Source organism: Mustela erminea, chromosome 1 (genome assembly GCF_009829155.1).
Source record: "Mustela erminea isolate mMusErm1 chromosome 1, mMusErm1.Pri, whole genome shotgun sequence".
Taxonomy (NCBI): Eukaryota; Metazoa; Chordata; class Mammalia; order Carnivora; family Mustelidae; genus Mustela; species Mustela erminea.
Genome location: NC_045614.1, coordinates 90,367,285 through 90,384,049, shown reverse-complemented (window position 1 = coordinate 90,384,049; position 16,765 = coordinate 90,367,285). Strand labels below are relative to the sequence as shown.

Sequence of the window (16,765 nt, the reverse complement as noted above, 5' to 3'; positions counted from 1 at the left end):
ATAAGAATTAAATGTAATTATCTAAAAAATATTTTAGAAACAAGTCACAATCTCGAGGTTATAAAGATGCCTTCATCCCATACTGCTCATGCTCCATACTATGTATTTCAATCACAGAACTGGGGTGGGGAGTGGTTAGGAAGATAATGATCCTCCCTACTGGAACTTTCTTTTTGCTTTTAGAGGGAGACAGGAAATGTCTTCAGTGCCCAGCACAAGAGATTTAGTTTATCTTTCTATCTGTTATAAAGGAACAGGCATGTTTTTCTTTCAGAGAAGATGACCTCTCAAGTCTAACTTTTATAGTATACATCTAGAAGATCAATGTCACTTGAAACACATGGTCAGCATCTCAAACCAACATGACTGATTTAATGATGTTCATTTAAAAAGTTATAAGGATAGGGAGGAATTAAGTAGAGAAACACACTTTCCAATTAAAAGAACATGCTTGTTAATAAGCTTTTTAAATTATTTTATTATTATTTTATTAAAAGTAATTTTTATTATTTTATTAAAAATCTTTTCAACCAAAACGCAACCTAAGAACATGTTATGCAACTAATTCATAAACTGCTCACAAACCTGTTGCTGCAGGGTTTAATTTGGTGTTCTTTACAATAAATCGTGTATATCACAATTAGCAGGATCATCTGAAAAATGATCTTGGGAGCCTACTCTGGATTGCCTAGACAATGAGACCCCTGTAGCCAGAGACCTCCTGCTTCTCCCAGAGGAAAAGGCTGCACCCAGCTTCCCATGGGACAAGTGCTTTCATTCTCCTAAAAAAGGGACTTCCAACTTCTCTTGGACCATTAAAGCCCAAAAATTCTGACCTTCTTAGACAGCTCCTGTAAACATCGTACAGCCCAGTTGCCTATAACCCTCAGTGAAGAGGCTGCTTTTGTACTAATCTAATTTTGTACTAAAAAAGGACAGCAACTGAAGGGAAGGGGGTAAGTGAGTCCTCTGAACACAAATGTACAGTGCGTGGCCAGCAGTAGGCCCTGGTCTCTAGGGACACTGAGAGAGCAGGGAAATCCTGCCCACTGTTCCTGTCATCTCTGGCTTCCAAGCTTCCCCAGTAAATCCCATTCCTTAACCCACATTGCATGACACTATATAATGCATCCCAAGTTCTGATGCATGGCAGACAATGACCACCCAGGAAACCACCCTGAACAACATCGTGCAACACTGTTCTTCAAAATGAGTATACTAATTTAAATTTTAAGAACACATTTACTTGGCTTAACAGACAAAATAAGAAAAAAAAGAAAAGAAAAGAAAATATATGCAAACTTCCATTCAACTTCAGATAGTGGTTCTCAAGGCCTAAAGCACATACTGTAGTGGTAGGAGAGACAGCATGCTTTAATACAAAATTCCTTTACCTCTAACGCCAACTGCTGCACTTGACCCGCTCCATGGACACGGAGAAGAGAAAATATTAACTTAAAGTGCCCAATGCATTCACTTTCAGAGCCTAAGGAATAAGAATAAGAGGTTTATCTTTTATTTCTAAGAGATGTTCTAAGTACATACCTTCAGAAAACTGATCTACACTGTTGTTTACTATTGATTCTAAGTCTCTGACAACACTTTCTCAACATTTGTGACATGGAATAAATGGAGTACCTTCTAAACAGCAGTAAATCTTAAGAGGCAAAAAGTAAGATAAAATTTCTTAGGTTTTTCATTTGCATCCATATCCCCAGCCTTCAAACTAAAACCAAACATCTCAAATCTCAAATACACAATGCAAATGCAATTAAAAAAATAAGGGTGTAAGATAATGATAATTCTACTCTTTACCTTTAGACCTTAGACCTACCCCCTCAGCCTAATTACAGTTTGGCAGAGTGTGACATCATTTGCTTTTAATATAAACTGAATTAGAACTCTGTCAGTTGAGGACTACATTACAAACAACTGTATGGATATACAAAGGGCTCCTTGTGAAAATACATAAAACTGAATACTGTTTCCATTCCTACACACCTCAAACCCCAATCCCATAAACTTACTATCATTATGTTAATTGAATAAAAATATTAAACATTAAGGTTCTGTGCAGTGTATTTTTCCTTTTACTATGTTAGTGGAATATATAGTATAATCTGTAGTTTTTTAAGACTTCAGAAGATAATTCATTAAGACTCCTCAATTTAAAGGAGTCTGAAAATGTTCTATAAATAGATTGCTTTTAAATTCATTTTCAAACCACTATACCACTGTAATATATGTGGAAAACGCAAAAGAGTAATTGAGAGTTAATGATAAATGCTAACAAAAAGGATTTGGGGTCCTCAAGTTACTTAAACTGAATCTATATTGTTTTAGGTTCTATACATCATATTTGTTATCAAAGTTAGAATTAGAAGAAGCTTTCAAGTTTTCACTCATGTTTCTCCCTGTTGTCAGGCAAGAGTGGTAACATTTTTGGAAATATCCTCTTAAGGCTGTGTAAGAATGAAAACTCACTTTTTTAATTTCAATTTTTATATACCAAAACCTTCAAGTAGTTTCTCAAAAATATAAGAGCCTATCTATACACAGCACTGTGTTAGATACCAGAAGAGACAGATCAGATCACCTAATAAATCAATTTAATTTAAGTACTTATAGGTCAACTTATGTCATCAATATGAAATTTTATATTATCAAGTTATTCTGTCTTTTCAACTCATCGAGACTAATTTTTCTCTTAGAGATATGAATTCTAAACATGATGCCTTCATCTCCCCTCCTTCCACTCTACTGTTTATAGGTAAAAATATTATTAACTCAATTCTTGTTACATTATATCAAGTAAAACATTATAACCAAGTATACTGTTTTCCTTAAGTTTCTCTGATAAAATCAAGAACTGGAATGTGTAGGGCTCTGCTATTGTAAGGATCTTACTGATCAAGGGTATAGTCACACACCTGGATTATATTTTATGACATTTCTCAGAGCTTCCAAAGCCATTTCCACTCTTGGCAAGCGGTCTCCATGTTGCTCTGACTCCACTTTTGCAGCATGTGTGATAGCCATGAATGTGTGGAGGTACTGAGCCTGGGAGCCTATATAATCCAAAAGACTTGCAGCAAATGCTTTTGGGACCTAAGTTGAGTGGAGAAATATTTACAAACATGTGTGCCCTCAGAAATAACTATGAGACTCCACAGCAACACCCACTCCCTTCCTCCCAAAAAACTTCAGGGTATGGAACGATTAAATTATACATATACATGAACACTTATGGATTTGGGGGCGGAAGAAGTAAAACCCAGTTGCATTAGAAAGCATTTCTCAACTTTTTTTGTCCCAATACATTAGAGATCTGATATAGTCCCATTAGGACCTTAGTATACCAATTCTGAATTAGTGTATCTCTTCCTTTTACAAATCAAAGTAATTGATAGTACCGTATGTAACTTCCACAATTTGGTTATATTTTTATATTTAAAAAAATAGAATAGAAATTTGAAGGACAGTTTTCAAAGAACTTCACAAATCAATGAACTCACTCTGCCTTACAGCTATTTATACATACTATTCTGTGATAAACCATAATATACATTATGGTTTAGTAGATTCCTTTTTCCCAAGTGCAAACTTGAAAACAAAGCCCCAGTGGGACACCTGGGTGGCTCAGTCGGTTAAGCATTGCCTTTGGTTTGGGTCATGATCCCAGGGTCCTGGGATCCAAACCCGCGTTGGGCTCTCTGCTCAGTGGGGAGCCTGACACTCTCCCTGCTTGTGGCTCTCTCTCAAATAAATAAATTTTAAAACACAAAAAACAAAAAACAAACCAAAGCCTCACTTCTTCCCTTCTTATAGACCAACCAACCACCAAATCCTCCTTGCCACTCCCTCCAAGGAAAAAACTACAACAAAAAATTCCTACATGACCACCAAGCACTTGAAGATAAAAAAGCTCCTTGTTTGCTTCTGAAAGTGAATAGGGATCATCAAAAGAAATGACATGGTTTGACCGCAATCATTTTCTAAAAAAATCTCTTTGCTTTCCAATGGTATCTTCTTATTTTCCTCTAATAATTGGCCAGAGAAGTACTTCTGTCTGGTGGTCTGATATTCTACATGACATAGTCAATGTGTAAATGACCTTGCACTTCCAGGAGAGACTAGTAAGTCAAAGGTATATGCACATGACACAGTTAGGTAGCATCATCCATAAAATATAAAAAACAGTCGGGCAAGGAATACTTATTTTCATGAATCCACAAAATAAGTTCTTCAACAAGGAAAATAAAGAGGTTTACAAATTACTAATGGTAACCACATCACATACCCAGGTGAGTGTAACACACTTGGCAAAGAACATGTATTATTTCAACTTATTTAGTGTGAATAAACTAGTAGCTTTCAATAAAAAACAGACTGAGGGTATCAGACAAAATGAGAAGTAGAGAGCTTACCTCTAGTTGGAAAGTAGGGACTTCATTATACACCCTAACAAAAATCTCCCCTACAATAAGTTCTTTGGCGTGATCACTATAGACAAATTCTGATCCATAAGTTTTGTCACAATCACCCTTTTTAAAAAAGAAAACAGACTGTTAGATGTAAATCAGAATCACCAGTGTCTGATTTATAAATCTAACCATAGTCAATTTAATAATTTAACAGATAAATAGCCTGGAAGTTCCATTTTTTTCTAGAGGGAAACTGTGGTGGGACACACATCAAAGCACTCAATGCAGTATTAATGTTTACAACTAATAATATTAACTCTTGAATAGGCATCAGTTATTTTTTAGTCCAAAGGTTAATATTATAACTCATTCTAAAATTTCAAAAGATCACAACAAGGTGTCTTAGAGCTAATGTTTATAAAGCTAGTATGACACTTGGTTCTTCTCACTCCACTCAGCAGACATCTGGCCTGGTCAGCTCTAGGATGATGGAGCTAAGAAGTGAACACACTGGACTGGCCTTTAAAAATTAATACACTGATATGTGTTATGGTGAGTGCTGTGAAGTGTATAAACCTGGCGATTTACAGACCTGTATCCCTGGGGCTAATAATACATTATATGTTAATTAAAAAAAATTAAAATAAAAAAATAGTAAAAAATAAAAAAAGAGAAGTAATACACTGAATGGAAGTGCTAGAAAATAGAGTCTCTGAAGAAAAAAAAGAAAGAAGACATGGTAATACAGAGGTTGCCACACTGGGAAGTGTATCCATTTAAGGAAAAGGAAAAAGATAGAAAAGAGGAATGGCAGAAAAACAGCACCAATGTAGATTTAGGTGGAAATTACACAAAATTTAAGTTGGACTGAAATGATATGTAAAAGTATACAATAAACTGTAAAGTGTTAAACAAAGAGAAGATGCTATTATGTTTCTTCTGGCAAAAGAAGAGATGTATAAGAATGTGAGACCTGTTCTCTCCAGCTCCGCAATTCTCAAAACTTTGATCTGTAGAGTTCTATCATGAAATGAGTTTAAAAAAAAATCTTGAATAATTCAGGACAGAACATTGGTCTTTACTGTTTAATTAGATCTAAGCCTATAAACATAACTGTCTGCTAAACCATTAAGTCTCAACCATCCAGTGTATGGACTAAGCAGGCCTTATCTTTGGCCACAGGACTATTTTGGTTATTTTGTTGTTGTTTTTTGTTTTTCACAGCTTCAGAGATTCTCCACCAGAAGGTGGCAAGACAGGAGAAACGGTTTGATTCTGATACCAGAAAGCAACTTTGATGTAGGTTTGATTCTGATACCAGAAAGCAACTTTGATGTACTGGCAAAAGAAGCCGAAGACAACAACTGCAACAGTGTTTTTGGAGTTGTTTACATGTAGCTGTTCATGTACATGTAAACGGGACTTGTAAATGGGACATGTAAAGGTATGTTTAAAGACATTAAAAGATGTTTACATGTAAACGGGACAACAACAAACACAAATTTATCATTTAGTACAAGACTGCCGTTCTTACAAGGGCCACCCATTAGGTGGCAAAAACCTGTAGGCCTAACACCAAATGGAGAAACAGTATGTTTCTGTCTTGTCAGTACTGAATTATGTTTCCAGAGAATATTTTGAGACCAAGTAACCCCAGAAGTTTATGAAACAATAACATACCTTTTTAATCATGTTTTCTTGTTGGGATTCAAGAAACTCAAGTAGTTCTGCTCTTGTACAATTATTCCATATCAAATAAGGGCTCTCGGTGTTGCTGTTGAGCATCTTCAGAATCTAGGACACAGAATATTATTATTTTTTAACAGAAAAAAAATAGTGCAAGTTAGCATTTACTGAAACTGCTGATGACATGCCAAGCCCTGTAGTAAGTGCCTTAAGTATAATGGGCCTCAATAGTTCTAACAAGTTTGTTGATATTATCCATTTTGCAGCTGAGAAAAATCAAAGCTAAGAGCAATCTAATGATTTGTCCCAAGTCACACAACCAGCCATTAAGTGGAGGAAAACTGGGATTCAAATTAGAGTCTGTGTGACTTCACATCCTTAACATTTGCTCTGCTACAGTGAAAAATATGAGAGATAGTTTGTGCTGAAACATTTAATAAACTCTTAGTAAACATAGGCTTAGAAAGAATCATTCCATACTACCTTTATATAAACATATCTGAAAACAAAATCTAAATCTTTCTGAAGCACACTGCTGTGAAGGTTAGCAAAATTTATGGGCAGAGTCACTTTCGATTTTCTTGGCCAAACCCAAGGCTGCATTAAGCAATTCTAAAAGCATAGCTTCTGCTTAGCCATCCACAGCGCTTTCCCTTTGTCTATCTGGTCTTCTGCAATTAAAAGTGAATAGACATCTAACTCTTCAAATGTTTTAATACAAATTTCTGTACATTTTACATTTACAAAGCTCTATGCTAGCAGGAAGTCACTGGGTTAATACCTTTGTCTTAGACAAAACCATCTAACTTGTTTTAAAAATGTTAACTATTAGTTAACTAAAATGACTAAAGAATACATTCTTAGGAAGGACCCCTGGATGGCTCAGTTGGTTAAGTGTCTGCCTTCGGCTCTGGTCATGATCCCAGAGTCTTGGGATCAAGCCACACATCAGGCTTCTTGCTCAGCAGGGAGCCTGCTTCTTCCTCTGCCTCTCCCTACAACTCCCCCTGCTTGTGTTCTTGCTCTCTGACAAATAAATAAAATCTTAAAAAAAAAAAAAAAAAAAAGTCTTAGAAGAATTGTAAAACTTTGAGAATTGTGGTTTAAAATAAGCATTCTGAAAAATCCAAATGGTGTTCAGACCAAGATTCTGAAAAGCTTCCCCCCCACCCCCTGTAGTTTATCAACAACCTGCCAGTATTTCTGGAAAGAATGTCTCCCCAGTAAAATACATCATGCTGCTGAACACAAAACTCAGAAAAAGTACGAAGATTAAGAGTGGCATCTAAAGCTCTTCACCTCTTGCCCAGGGGACACTGAAAAGCAATGGCCTACACCAAAAAAAGAGTCAGACTGAATTAAAAACAAATATTTAAAAATTCTAAGAGTACTTTATATCTGGGACACTGAGGCCTTCTTCCCTTACAAAAGGATTGCATAATCATAAGAGAAAACATAAAAATAGTCTAGAATTCTTTCATTCAAGGGTAACTACAGTTACCATATTAGTACAGATCCATCCATCCACTTTTTTAATACCAAAAATGGGATTTTTAGCCTTTTCACTTAAAATACTTTAAACATCTTTTAATGTCTTTAAACATACCTTTACAATTTAGGGCTTCATAGTATTCAAATGAATGGATTTTTATAGTTTAATTCTTCAGTGCCACATTCTTAGATTGTTTCTCAATGATCCTCACAGAAGAGGCCAAAGAGGTTGGTAGAGCTGTCAAAGTCACGCTTGATTTTTGTCATGAATGCATGTATGTGTGTTGCTCTGTCTCTCCTGTCTCTCCCTATTTATTCTCTTGAATAAATAAATAAAAATCTTAGGTGGAAAAAAAAAAAAAAAAAAAAAGAAAGGAAGAGAAGAAACAGCCATAAATAGACTCAAGAGTCTCCTAACTCCCACTTCTCTGCCCATTGTGAAATACCATTTCCAAGCTTGTTCTCTTTTCCTGTCCCCTTGTGACACAAGGCTGCTAAGAATTATGGTAGGCTCCAGAGCTGAAAAACAAAGTTAATTTTCCCCTGCAGAAAGAGTAGGCTTGCAGACCTGATATTATCAGGATCAAACCACAATAAACTGAATTTCTTGGATGAAAGAACAAACATGATCATTCTCAATTTTTAGGTTTCCTAGAGCAATCAACATTGTTGTGTTATTCTACTATTTAAATGATCTTGGAACAGTCATCAAAACCCAGGCTATTCTGAAGCAACGTACCTCTGTAGCACTAACCACAGCAAGTTTTCTAGCAACATAGGGTGTCAGCATGCCAGCTAAACTTTTTCTTATGGTTGGATTTTCTGGGGTCGCCTGTTCTTCAGGCAGATATCCTCCAAGGCGACTTAGGGCACGGACACTCAGTTTAGCAAGGCTGTTGGCTACTTCCTGTTATAAAAAAAAATTAAGACATTGAAGTAGATCTGTTATATTACATAAGTAACATGGTACCTTTATGGAATCAAAACCATAAGGAAAAAAACAAAACAAAACTATTTGGGACACATTTAAGGAGGAAAAGCAAGTCCCCAACACTGATATAAGAGCTTATGCATTAGAGCTTACTCTTTCATTTACACAAAAGGAAATCAGAATCTGTATACTCATTTATAGTCAATATAGTATCTTGTACATAACTGGAAGAAGCACATTTGGGGGTAGGGTGGGGAGTAGGGGATAGGCAGGCAGACTTGCCTGTTAGAGAAACACATGAATGACAGGAATAATGAATGACAGTGACTAAACAAGGAGAGACAGGAAAAAATATTCCAAGAAAATCAGTTAAGTACAAGTATCTATGGGTGGCTAGCCCCAACAGCCCAATATTACTGTTATATTTCCCTGTGTTACACAACCATAATTTTGCAATCATGAAGTTCATTCTAAGTAATCAAGAAAAGACTGTTACATTCTGTATATGGTACTGCAAATTCCCACCATCGTATCCTTCTAGCACAAGTGGTTAAGATAAAAAGTTCTGGGGCTTAAAGAGCAATAAGCTTAAGTTATCTAGAAAACAGTTTATGTCTGGGGCTCTGAATAAATGGAACTCTGCTTTGCATTAATTCGGCATTAACCTATGGTATGGGTTCAAATTCAAGATGAGAGCAGTGTGAAAGTTACCTGTTGGTTTGTTTCCTCACTTTTCTGAATGCCACTCTCTTCTAGTGTGTAGTCATAATTAAACAGATAACCAAGCAGATGCCACAAAATCCCAGCCTGAAATAGGTGTGTCTGAAGCCAGAAATCCACAGCAAAAGAACTGACACATTCTACTCCAAGAGCAGCAACCCGCGGAATACTCTGTGAGAATAATAATAATAAAATTAGCAGCGCCTGGGTGGCTCAGTTGCTAAGCATCTGCATTCGGCTCAGGTTATGATCCCAGGGTCCCGCATCAGGCTCCTTGCTCTGTGGGAAGCCTGCTTCTCCTTCTCCCATTCCCCCTGCTTGTGTTCCCTCTCTCGCTGTCTCTCTCTGTCAAATAAATAAAATCTTTAAAACAAAGAAAGAAAGAATAATGAAATTACAGGGTTTAAAAAACTCCCAAGAGAAACTGGCTGTGAATTTACGTCAAGGTAGCTATCTTACTGTGCAAGATGTTTACCTCCTATTCTATTTTCAATTCCAATTTAAATCTGAATCCAATATCCTTTAAAGCCTAAAATTAAAAGTGACCCTGTGACAAGACACAGAATTATCTTTGAAGCTAGTGTTTAAAGTCTTGGGAACACAGTTTTTTTTCATTTTTCATATCTTTAATTTTTAAAAGTAGTGATAAGGCATTAACAGCAACTCACACGCTAGGATCCTAAGTGTATCAGCAGTATCTTCAGCACAGGTCTGTGGATTTGCTTCCTTATGTCAGAGTTTTTATTCTTATTAAATACTTCTAAGGACATTGTGTAAATATAGTTGAGAGATTTTCATTAGATTCCTTATTTCTAGATACCTCAGGCCAGGATCAGCACCCCAATTCTGTTCTACTCCAAAACAACTCATTCTCTCTGGTTATCTAAGAAATCTCTCTCCTCTTCCCAGTCACCACTTCATCTACCCCAGCCAGCTGCCCTCAGCACGACTGGATTAGGAGGAAGTGCTAAGTTCTCAGCTCCACAGAGCCTTTCTCACCAGGCAGCTACTGACTATTTCAGGTTTCACATGGTCCTTTACTTGCACTACATCTATTTACTCTAGTCTCTCATTTCTTCTCTGCCTCTCTTCAAATGTTCAGATGAGACCCACTTCACTATACAAGTATCACTTTAGTTTTATTCCTTATAGACCACTGTTAAGAACAAAAGCCTCCATTTACAGCAAGGGCTCTATGAAAAATGATTTTAGAGATCCAACTAATGCACATAAAAATGATTTTGGGAAAAACAGCTTATTTATAAATTGGGAACTGGCTACTTACTTGACAAGAACACCCATTGCTTACTGCATCCAGAAAGCATTAAAAATGAGCTGTACCTTGCCAAAATATAGCACCCGACAGAGATCCTTGATGATGCCCGGCATTTCTGTGATCTTTTCTCGGCATTCTTCAAACTGAGCGGCCACGCTATAGCATTTGCTTATGTGTCCACACACCTGCACACAACAAAACAGAGCAAAACAAGAGAGTTACATGTGCATTCCTTATTTAAGACAGCAGAAATCAAATCAGCAAAGATTCATGAATAATGTTTTAATAGTACATATGACGCTTCAAAATTGAAAAGAACATTTCTGGGGCACCTGGGTGGCTCAGCCTTGGGCTCAGGTCATGATCTCAGGGTCCTGGAACTGAGCCCCGCATCACGCTCTCTGCTCAGTGGGGAGTCCACTTCTCCCCCCACACCCCCACCCCTGCCTACTTGTGATCTCTGCCTGTCAAATAAATAAATAAAATCTTAAAAAAAAAAAAGAACATCTCTGTTGAATCGCCAGTATTCCTGATTATGATTATGATTTCCTACAGATGCAGGGTTGGCAGCCAATGGCCATGCAGTGCATAGGCCAAAATGACTGTGGCCTATTTTTGCATGGCCGGGAGCAATGAATGATTTTTACATCTTTAAAGGGCTGCAAAGAAAAACCACAAAAATATGCAACAGAGACTGTATCTATAGCCTGAAAGTTTGAAATGTTTACTCTTTGGCCCTTTATAAAAACTGTTTGCCAACTCTGGATTAAGGTATTTTTGTCCAACCTATTAACATTGCAGAATTACAATTCTACGTATACACTGCACTTCAAAATACAGGATGAAACTAAAAGGCTTGAACTTGATTGTTTTAAATCCTAAAATCTGCAGGCATTAAAAAAGGATCACATAAAAAGATGCATTCTACAATAATCTCAATGAATTCCTGATAGATTTTTCTATCATTCAATTATAAACTTAACAGAAAGAAAATAAACCAATTAAAACACTACAGCAGTGGGGGGAGCATATGGGTGCCTCAGTCAGTTAAGTGCTTGCCTTCTGCTCAGGTCATGATCCCAGGGTCTTGGGATCAAGCCCTGCATTGGGCCCCTGCTCAGTGGAAAGCCTGCTTCTCCCTCTCCTTGCCACTCCCCCTGTTTGTGCTCTGTCTGTCAAATAAATAAATAAACCGTTAAAAAAAAAAAAAAACTATAATAGGAGTGGATTATTAAATCTGTATAAGACAATGAATGTTAGCTGAACCTGTGGTAATCTTTTCACAATATATGTAAATCAAAGCATCAAGCTATATGCCCTAAATTTATACAATGATACATGCCAATTATTTCTCAACACAACTAGAAAAAAAGTACAAGGGATGATGGACAGAGATAAACAAGAAAGTTAGGGAAGGGGGCAGATGATAAAGGAAACAAGAATGGCAAAATGACAAATGTGTGAAACTGGGTGATGGAGACAGAAAGCTTCATTATATTATTCTCTAAGAAAAAAAAAAATTAAGCCACTAGATCACAAGTAATTTAGTGCAGTACTTCTTAAAGCATGATATAGAGATCAACAGCATCAGCATCTTTTGGGAATTTGTTAGAGAAGCGTATTCTCAGTCCTCCACCCCAGAACCACTGAATCAGAAACAGTGGGCAGCAGGGCGAGTGGAGGTTAGCCAACCACATTTTCATGAGCCCTCCAAGTGATCCTCATAGATGTTCAAGTCTGAACTACTACTAGTCAAGTATAACTTTCATAGAACCATACATGTTAGCCTCACCTGTACTGACATGTCACTTGGTTTACTAGAACGATTCAAGACAGCCACACAGCGACTAAAAGCCTCCTGTAACACCTGGAAAAAGAGAAGATCAGCCATTAATTCTACATTTGGACTTGAAGCCAGAAAAGCCTTTTCTTATAGGAATAAAATATTAAAAATCTTTTCATGTTAGATACTTGGTCAATAAAGGTGTTTTGCTTAATTAACATTTATTAAATAAACAAAGGATTACCATAAGTTTCTTTTTAAACATTCCCAATAAGCTAGTTTATAAGCTGCAAGTTTACCAATCTTGAATCCAATACTCTCCCTTCATATTATGGAAATAAGGCTCCATTCTATTTTTAATTTTGACACTAGAATATGGAGACTATAGCATGTTATTTGCTGGAATAAATTAAAAGAAATTATATCAATTTTACTTATACTTGGTGAATTCTCTATTGACAAAAGTCATACAATGTGCCTGAACGAGCTTGAAGTGAAGCACGGAGGACATTCCACATTACCTCAATTCCATTCTCCCTTCTGAGCTCTTCAGCATTGAGGGCTGAGCAGTTGACAGTATGGAAAGCCAGCTCTGTAGCAGCAGGCAACAGTGGTGATTCTTTTGAGAAAAGGAGGTCATCTGAAGTTTCCATTGTTATAGTCCTAATTAGCATGGGGTATCCTGCATATTTATAAGGCTGTAAATCTGAAATAATCAATGGTTAGTGTTGGAAAAATGGCAAACAAAACAAAAACTGACTGTTATGGTTTTAAGTTAATTCTAACACTATTTTTAATTATGTTCCCTTAAAGAAAATGATAAAACATTTGACATTTTAAATGTCTCCTAATTCTAGTTCATAAAAAGAAATTAAAATGGTATAAATCTCTTGGATCTTTCTTTTTCTAGCACACTTATTTGGCTCATTTCTCCAAAATGCTTCCACCAAAAATAGAGTATTTTCTGATACATTTACTGAACTTAAGTATGTAGTGGTTTGATCCTTCACAAAATATCTACTTTCTATGTTGTCCATGGGATTTTGTAACTTTTCACTTGATCACAGACAGCACAGACAAATCAGGATCCCACACCAGAATTAATTAGGTATAAATCCCCTTTGGGTAAGTGGGATACACAGCCTGAAAAAACATTACGACCTTGATAACAAACCAATGGTAAGCCACAACTACCACTCTTACATAGCTGTTAGCCATTAAAACACAACCAATGGTTTGAAAATGACTTCTTTAAACTCATTCTTATTAGTGGTAAATGTGATATAGCTAAATGTGTTCTGTTCAACTCATGCAAAAGTAAATCAATTAATCACTGCTCTCAAATTGCTAGATCCTCATGCTGTCCCCTCCAATAGTAAAACTGCAAGCCCACTTTTCTTCAATTACCCAACAGTCCTGCTTATGTCAAATCCCCACTGTCCTCCCTTCCTTCTCTCCTAAAATCATCCTACAGAGCAAATGGGTCTCCCACACAACACTTCAAGCCATTCATTTCCCAAGCCAAAAAATAACTGCTGTCTTGAACCTAACTTCCCATTTCTAACAAAGCCTTTCAAGTTTACAACATACTCCTGGCTTTGTAGATGCTATTGTTATTGCAAATGACCCCACAAACATGCCGGAAATTCCCAATAACCCTGTATTCTGAAATCATACCTATTTCTTTTAAAACAGTGTTTTTCAAACTGTCCCACAGGATCAGAGAGGGTTTTAGTGTTTTTTTTTTTTTTAAATTTTTTTTGATTTATTTGACTGAGAGAGAGAAAGACAGAGAACATGAGCAAGGGCAGTGGCAGAGGGAGAAGGAGAAGCAGGTTTCCCACTGGGCAGGGAGCCCCATGCAGGGCTTGATCCCAGGGCTCTGGGATCATGACCTGAGTTGAAGGAAGACCCTTAACTGAGTCACCGGGGGCCCCAGGATCATAAAGGAAATGAGAAGTATGAGAGAAGCATATGATCATGTGAAAAGTTTCTGTTGCGTTTGAAAGACCAGACCAGCCTTTAGAAGCTTTTAAAGTTATAACAGGCGCAGTCTTTTACCTGTGATTTGTGATTTAAGAACAACATGAAATGATCCTTAAATTCCAGATCCATTACAGATCTTTAATGTTTGCTGCTTAATGGCTAAACACAAAAAACTACCCAAGTACCTCCACAGAATACAAATGTCCTTCAGGAAAGAAAAATGAAAATTCGCTGAAAATGTAAAATATTGAAAAACACAGGCAGGAAATAGAAAGTATAATACAAACAACATTTTGGGCCTTCTGACAGAAAACTACTCTTTCACTATATCTGAAATGCAATTCTAAGAATCTTTTGCAATAATAACTCTAAATCTATTGAAATATGCTACAGAAACAAGTAACCTTGTAGAGTTAAATGGAAGGTAAACTAAAATTTGAGATTAACATATGCCTTACCTTCCTTATGACGGTTGAAGAGGATACTCTGTGTTTTCAGAATTAAAATGATATTCTCTGGATCTGGTCCATCCACTATTTTTGCTGATTTGGTACATAAAAATTCATATGCTTTATTTACTTTTTCAAACATATCCTGTAATATGACCAAAAATAATTAACTTTTAGTTTGGAACATCTCAAACTACAACTTCAACAGAACACAGCTCGTTTGTATTTTACCAGCAACTTCTTTAGTTATTATTTTGTTTGTTTTTGTTTTTTTTTTTTACATTAAGGAACTCATTCCAATTGTAATCTAGCTGGTATACTTGGAAGGTGAAATTTTCTCTCTCCCCACCCCCAAATAGATTTTATTCATCTTAATACCATTACTAAAAAAATTCTTCACTGGGTTTATACCCACATTGAGTTCATACACATTAAAGACAGTTTCTAAGCTATTGTAAAGACAGTTATAATAGAAGAGATACTATTTAATGAGTACTACAGCAGGCATTGTACTGAATATGCTTTACAAACATTATCTCATTTAAAGCCTCCAAACAGCCACATGAGGTATGTACAGTTATATCCTCATTTTTTAGATAATGTTAAATAACTTGTCTAAGAGCACAAAGCCAACTGGTGATGGGCTAAGACTTACACTCAGGTCTGACTCCTAAATCCATTCTCTTAAACTGTTCCAACACTGTATTATGTTCCTTGATCTACATGTTGATTCTTGTGTCAGGGTCATGTTGTTTTATTATTATAGCTTTACAGAGTATTTTAACATCTGGTTGGTTAAGTCTAGAAATTTAACACTGATTTCAAAAATTTCTTCTTACTTTGTTTTCTCTCCCAGATGAATCTGCACTGCTATCCATTTCTCAAAAAATTCCTAGTTTTTGATCAGAAAGTCTCAAATATATAAAAGCATTATCTTTTCAATACCAAGTCTTCCCAATTAGGAATACTATCTCTAATAAAAAAAGTATTAACCTTGAAATCAGTGAAAATTACTCCAAGTTTCTAGCAATAAACTACCAGTCTTAGTTACAGAAGTTACTGTGTGATTTCATCTTTTATGAATCTTTCTTGATATTTTAGTAATAAGAAGCTGGAAGAGGGAGGATCAGGAAATGCTGACACCTGTTAACTTCAAGTCTGATCCAAATTTTCTACTTTTTCAGGTGTCATTAGAAAAAGAAAAAAGTACCCGCAGCAATTCGTATGGCAATAACATCATCTACAAGTGAATTAAGTTCATCCACACTTCTGATGTTCAATTATTTATACAACTGTCCATCAGCGTTAATTCTCGGATGGAAGAAAATATCCAGAAGTTATGAGTCATAAGGGCAGTCCTTTTGGTAAACTGAGGGAGGACCATTTATGCAGAAACCATGAGCATGTGGGCTAAAAGTTAATTTACCATACACTGGGCATTATATTATGAGGCAGATACAAGCAGAGGGAGTAAGTATATCTTCTGTCCATCTACCATAATAATAGAGCCAAAGAAAGTCAATCCGAAAGTCCCAACTCCAAAGGCAGTACATACCCTCCCTTCTGGATTCTTATCAGGGTGGTACTTTTGTGCAAGTCTGAAGTAAGCTTTTCTAATCTTGCTCTCATCATGCCTGTTAAACAGCAAAATTATTTTTTTAAGAGTAAGGTGCAAGAAAAAATTTTATATCATTATTTAAAAGAATACTGTAAGAACCTTACTTTTATTGTATATGATCATAAATTAGGCATCAAATTAAACCCAGCAAGAGTCAAGAAAGAATATTCTCTATGCTAACTTTACATCTAAAAGATAAAACCTCAATGTTCCCTATGGAAAGTTATCAATCACTTCAAATTACAAAACTGTATTTGAAAAATTAAAGTATGTTTTTTTCAAACCAATTTTTCAAAATGACACTTCAAACTCTGTAATATTAAGTAATTTTAACTATCAGTCTTGCCAAAAATACACAAATTCAGTCTATACTTGAGAAATGTCCTATAAACCATTTTTCT

General features: G+C 36.1%; 1 protein-coding gene across 2 annotated transcripts in view; it reads right to left on the bottom strand.

The window, feature by feature from the left end:
• DNAJC13 (DnaJ heat shock protein family (Hsp40) member C13) overlaps positions 1-16,765 on the bottom strand; it is a 124,108-nt gene that overhangs the window by 21,460 nt on the left and 85,883 nt on the right. For both annotated transcript variants that reach the window (XM_032333156.1, XM_032333163.1), the window contains 11 exons: positions 16,302-16,380; positions 14,756-14,891; positions 12,833-13,017; positions 12,321-12,395; positions 10,594-10,713; positions 9,244-9,423; positions 8,341-8,508; positions 6,105-6,218; positions 4,428-4,544; positions 2,931-3,108; positions 1,395-1,486 (listed from right to left, as the gene is read on the bottom strand). In XM_032333156.1, coding sequence (XP_032189047.1) covers positions 1,395-1,486; positions 2,931-3,108; positions 4,428-4,544; positions 6,105-6,218; positions 8,341-8,508; positions 9,244-9,423; positions 10,594-10,713; positions 12,321-12,395; positions 12,833-13,017; positions 14,756-14,891; positions 16,302-16,380 — 1,444 coding nt within the window. The remainder of the gene's footprint in view (positions 1-1,394; positions 1,487-2,930; positions 3,109-4,427; positions 4,545-6,104; positions 6,219-8,340; positions 8,509-9,243; positions 9,424-10,593; positions 10,714-12,320; positions 12,396-12,832; positions 13,018-14,755; positions 14,892-16,301; positions 16,381-16,765) is intronic.